Source organism: Felis catus, chromosome B1 (genome assembly GCF_018350175.1).
Source record: "Felis catus isolate Fca126 chromosome B1, F.catus_Fca126_mat1.0, whole genome shotgun sequence".
NCBI lineage: Eukaryota > Metazoa > Chordata > Mammalia > Carnivora > Felidae > Felis > Felis catus.
Window position 1 is genome coordinate 104,467,610 of NC_058371.1, and position 5,407 is coordinate 104,473,016.

At 33.4% G+C, this 5,407-nt stretch overlaps 1 protein-coding gene across 1 annotated transcript; it reads left to right on the plus strand.

Annotated features, from left to right (window-relative positions):
• The first annotated feature begins 801 nt into the window (after nt 1-801).
• On the plus strand, nt 802-4,920 carry FABP2 (fatty acid binding protein 2). Its single transcript, XM_003985051.5, has 4 exons — nt 802-1,157; nt 2,372-2,544; nt 4,182-4,289; nt 4,669-4,920. Exons 1-4 carry the CDS (start codon nt 1,091-1,093, stop codon nt 4,717-4,719), a joined length of 399 nt encoding a protein of 132 aa, XP_003985100.1. The 5' UTR covers nt 802-1,090; the 3' UTR covers nt 4,720-4,920.
• Nucleotides 4,921-5,407: the final 487 nt, after the last annotated feature.

Genomic DNA, 5,407 nt, shown 5'->3' on the forward strand with positions numbered 1-5,407 from the left:
CTTTAATTAATGATATAGCTAACATCTGGCTTTTGTTTTCTCTGCCCATGGCAGATGTTTGAAACTGATTCTTTCTCTTATAGAAGCTTTCATGTAATCTAGCTACATTTCTAGCTCTTAAAATTTTTCTCAGTGGCCTATCACCATTCAAGACCAAAACAAAAACTTAGTGAGTACTTACTCTGTGTCATGCACTGTACCAGGTGCCAGGATATTTACCAACCCAAAAGCACAATGTGAAAGAACATATTAGTAAAATAAATAAATCTTCAGTCTCAATATCATATTAAGTTTAACTTTTTATTTAAATTTGGTCATAAAGTCTTACTTTACAAGTTAATTGCTATTGTAAAAAAGGGATAGGTCATTAATAATCTCATTTCTCAGATGTTATTTGATATATGTTCTGAATTGTGTTACCTCCAATGTAGTGTGCACTTTGAACTTATACACAGAAAATCTATTTTCAAAGGGTATGCATTCGAGTTCTTGAAATAAATGTGCTCCCAAGTTTGTAGTTTAAGACAGAGTAGGCATTGTTTATCATGTTTTACAGTTGACTCCTAAATAACATGGGGGTCAGGAGCACCAACCAGCCCCATGCAGTCAGAAATCCTTGTGTAACTTTTGATTCCTCAAAAACTTAACCATTAATAGTCTACTGTTGACTGGAAGTTTTACTGATAACATAAACAGTCGATCACATATTTTGTATGTCACATGTATTATATACTGTATTCTTACACAATTCTTATTTCTCTAGTAAGCTAGAGAAAATACTTTAAAAATACATTTAAAATACTGTGTTGTATTTATCAAAAAAAAATCCATATATAAGTGGCTCTGTATAGTTCAAACTCATGTTGTTCAAGGGTCAACTGTAATTCAGTTGAATTTCAAGAGAGGAACCAAGAAATTTATGGAAAGATAAACTATGATGGGTTGGCATTAGTGTAGTTAGGTGACCTTTTAAACTTTAAACTTCCACATCACAGTATGAAGTTGGTTCTGAGATAAGAAATAGAATAAATTGTCCCCTAAGGACAGACCTGAATCTCTGACTGCCTAGAGGCTCACTCAACCGGAGATCATGGCTTTTGATGGTACTTGGAAGATAGACCGGAATGAGAACTATGACAAGTTCATGGAAAAAATGGGTAAGGACTTAATTCTTCAGTGGCTTATTTTATTCCTCACAGATACTTTCCTTTCTAATTCTGTCTAAACCTCAGGGTTTAGGGAATGGCTCCTGTTCTGGTGGTAAGGATCCAGAATGTATGATGGTTCAGAGTAGGGAAAATAATATTTTCACTTCTTATATTAGGAAGACTACACTGTCTCACTAGTAGAAGCAAAGATTGAGTTCTCTGAAACAAAAAATATCCAGGTAGGTTTCATTCACTCTTTAACTAATGATTGTGCTTATACCATTGAAAACTGATTTTTTTTTTTTTTTTTTTTTTTTTTTTTTTTTTTTTTGCTTAGAGAGTAAAAAAGGGCAGTGTGTAATGAAAAGCTCAAAACTTTGAAACACTGAATTCTAGAGGATGGAAAAACAAAGATAGTAAAGCGATGGGAAAAAAAAGTTCTATCAAAATTCACAATTCTAAATAACTTAGACTTAATTCTCATTCCTCTGACATGTAAAATTGGGGGAATAATCTCAGGATTCCATGTGGTTTCTGTGTGAGTTTTAGCTAACTTTAATATCTATTCCAATACTCTGGAAGTCCATACATTGTACAAGATGTGCAAACAAACGTGTGTCATTCCTCAAAAAATAAAACCTGCATCAATTATGTCCTATAGTTCCAGAATTCCATGTTTAAATTTATGGAATTTGCACATTCTTACACTAATGAATTTGACTTCAATATTTGCCAATTTTCTCACTTTTGTGACAGTCAGAAATGCTACAAAAAGCAAGGAGAATTATGAAGTTCAAAATTTGAAAGCTATTATGGAAAGTGAAAAAGCGTTTTAAAAACACTGTTTTTGCAGAATTAAAGTTCCTTATAAATATATGAATATATTTAATCCTTCATTTGACATTTCTGGAATTTAGTTTACTTAACACTGAAACAAAAAGTTTGATAACTGTATTAAAATTATTCAGTTCTAAGATCCTACAATTCTAGTTTTCATTTAATTTTTCTTAAGTTTTGGAAAAATAGCTTGAATCACTACTCTTGATCTAAGCTTGAACTTTTTCAGCAAGAGGCATTTTGAATGTTCTTGTGCAAAGACAATGTTATCAGGCTTTCTTCCCCACCCTCAAAATGTACATAAACAAATAAGTAAAACAGGACTTGTTAAAATAAACACTTTCTATGGCATTTTGACTTTTTCTCCAACATCTTTTGCTTTGCAGGTGTTAATATGGTGAAAAGGAAGCTTGCAGCTCATGACAATCTGAAACTGACAATCACACAAGAAGGAAATAAATTCACGGTCAAAGAATCCAGCAATTTTCGTAACATTGATATTGTTTTTGAGCTTGGTGTCACTTTTAATTACAGCCTAGCAGATGGAACTGAACTCAGTGTAAGAAACTTTTTATAAGCAATGCATTCTTGATTTTTTTACACAATACTAAAATAATCTGTTTTCTGTCATTGGATGTGGTCTAATTAAGTCTCCTTCATTTATTGAAGCAGCCAATAGTTTATCCACATTGTATCTTGCACAAATTGGCAGAATATTTAACTATAATGTTTTTATTTTCATACACATCTGTAAATAGTCTGGATTGAACAATAAGAATTAGAAAAACATCCTTCAGGTGATTAAGTATAGACTTATTATTCATAAAGAAAATGATAGCTCAGTGTTTTCAACTTATTATATAACTGATAGCAATAAAAACTTTCATATTTCTCTAACTTAAACATAATAGTAATTTAATAAATATACCAAAATAGTAAAATAAGTGAATAAATTAGTTAATGGATAAGTGACAAAATGGGAAAGTCTAATGCTACATTGTAGGTCATTGGGAATATACCTTTTATTTAAATTTTTTTTTCCACGTTTATTTATTTTTGAGACAGAGAGAGACAGAGCATGAACAGGGGAGGGTCAGAGAGAGGGAGACACAGAATCTGAAACAGGCTCCGGGCTCCGAGCTGTCAGCACAGGGGCCCGATGCGGGGCTCGTACTAACGGACCGCGAGATCGTGACCTGAGCTGAAGTCGGCGCTCAACTGACTGAGCCACCCAGGCGCCCCGGGAATATACCTTTTAATGTTTAAGATAAAAAATTTTAGAAAGTCATACTTTCAACTGATTTTTTAAAAACATTTTTGTCCTCAGGATTTTGTAGTTAAATTATATGTTGGTAATGACAAACTGTGAAATATCTTATCACTTATGGTCATTTTTATTTATTATTTCTTTTTTAAAGGTTTTATTATCAAACAATCTCTACACCCAGCTTGGGGCTGGAACCCACAACCCAAGATCAAGAGTTGGATGCGCCACTGACTGAGCCAGCCAGGCACCCCTATGACCATTTTAAAATTATTACAATTATAAAATTAAAACAAACACAGGGTTGTTAGGTTCTCCATGAAAGTAACTTGAACTATGACTAAATTTAGGATACTCTTTGTAACATGAAACATTGAGAAAAATGCTGTTCATCTACCTTAAAGTTTAGCATTTGGAAACAACTGAGTGAGACAAGCATAATGGTTACCAACACAAACTCTAGAGCCCCAAAACCTAGGCTGAATCCTGGCTCTGTGACTTTAGGTGAAGTACTATGCTTCAGTTTTCTCAACCATAAAATGGAGATAATAATATCTACTTCACAACATTATTGCAAAGATTGAAAAAGTAGATCTATAAATTGAGAACAGAGGGCACCTGGGTGTCTCAGTAGGGTAAGCATCCAACTCTTAGGCTCAGGTCATGATCTCACTGTTTATGAGTTTGAGCCCCGTGCAGGGCTCTGTGTTGACAGCACACGGCCTGTTTGGGATTCTTTGCCTCTCTCTCTCTCTCTCCCAAAAATAAATAAACATTTAAAAATAAACAATAAACTCCCAAAAAACCCCACCTCAGAACAGTGTTTGACATACTTAAGACCCTAAAAAATATTATCATTATTGTTATTTGTTGTGGTTACTATTATTATTTTACTTATTATTATTATTATTATTATTATTTTACATATGTAGGGTGCTTGGAGCCTAGAGGGAAATAAACTTGTTGGAAAATTCAAACGGGTAGACAATGGATGTGAACTGAATGCTATCCGAGAAATTGTAGGTGGTGAACTGGTCCAGGTGAGTTGTAAAAATATTACAGCTATTTCTTAAAGACAAAAATAATTACATAACAATAATTTTATTTTGTGATTCCTGAGTTATAGCTTCAACAAATAAACTAATACTTTTCTCATAAATCTTATTTTAAAGAGATACGTTATTTTCTGATGCCTATTTATTGAGGAGAGCTTATATATATGCCAAATATATCAGTGCCTATTGATAACCAAAAAATGTGTTTTGAAGTAGGCATATCCTGTCTCTGTATAAAATGTTGCTATCAAGACTAAGAAAAAAATATTATAATCATTTCAAAGCTATAATAATACTAATACTTTTCTTAATTTAGCCTTAAATCTTAATGGCAAATTCTTCTATGTTTGTTAACACCTTTCAGACTTACACATATGAGGGAGTAGAAGCCAAGAGGATCTTCAAAAAGGAATGAGCTTCGTTTTTGGAGCACAGCCCAGAACACAAATTGAATAGAAAATCTATATTGTATTAAAACTGTTTTTCTCTCCCTGATTAGTCCTTTTGTAAACATAACCAGCGACTTATATTTCTAGTCTTGCCAAGGCAAAAGAAGTAAAAACTAATTAGGATTTAATTTGTTTTACATTCTCTAAGATGTACATTTTTTGCTGTATTCGTGTTGGAAAAGAATTTGTGACATGTTTTAAAACAGATGAATAAACTTCATTGCCACATTGCTTTGTAGGTAGCTTCTCCTTTAAAAAAAAAAAAGAAAGAAAAAGAAAAAAGAACAAAAAGGAGGGGCACCTGGGTGGCTTAGATAGTTAAGTATCCAACTCTAGGTTTCGGCCAGGGTCATGATTTTACGGCTCATGAGTCCAAGCCCCACAGCAAGCCCCGCATCTGGCTCTATGCTGACAGTGTGGAGCCTGCTTGGGATTCTCTCACTCTCACTCTCTCTCTCTCTGTCCCTCCCCTGCTCGCTCGCTCTCTCTCTCTCTCTCTGTCTCTCGGTCTCTCTCTCTCAAAATAAATAAAACTTAAAATTTTTTTTTAAATAAAGATTAAAAAATAATTAAATAAAGTTATGCAACATATGCATTGATAGACTATACTTCCCCCCACCCCCATATCTGGTAAACTGAAAACACAGACTGGAT

Coding starts and splice junctions, on each gene's coding strand:
- FABP2 (XM_003985051.5), top strand. CDS start 1,091: ATGGCTTTTGATGGTACTTGGAAGATAGACCGGAATGAGAACTATGAC. Junction 1,158..2,371: donor CAAGTTCATGGAAAAAATGG/GTAAGGACTTAA, acceptor TTTGCTTTGCAG/GTGTTAATATGGTGAAAAGG. Junction 4,290..4,668: donor TAGGTGGTGAACTGGTCCAG/GTGAGTTGTAAA, acceptor AACACCTTTCAG/ACTTACACATATGAGGGAGT.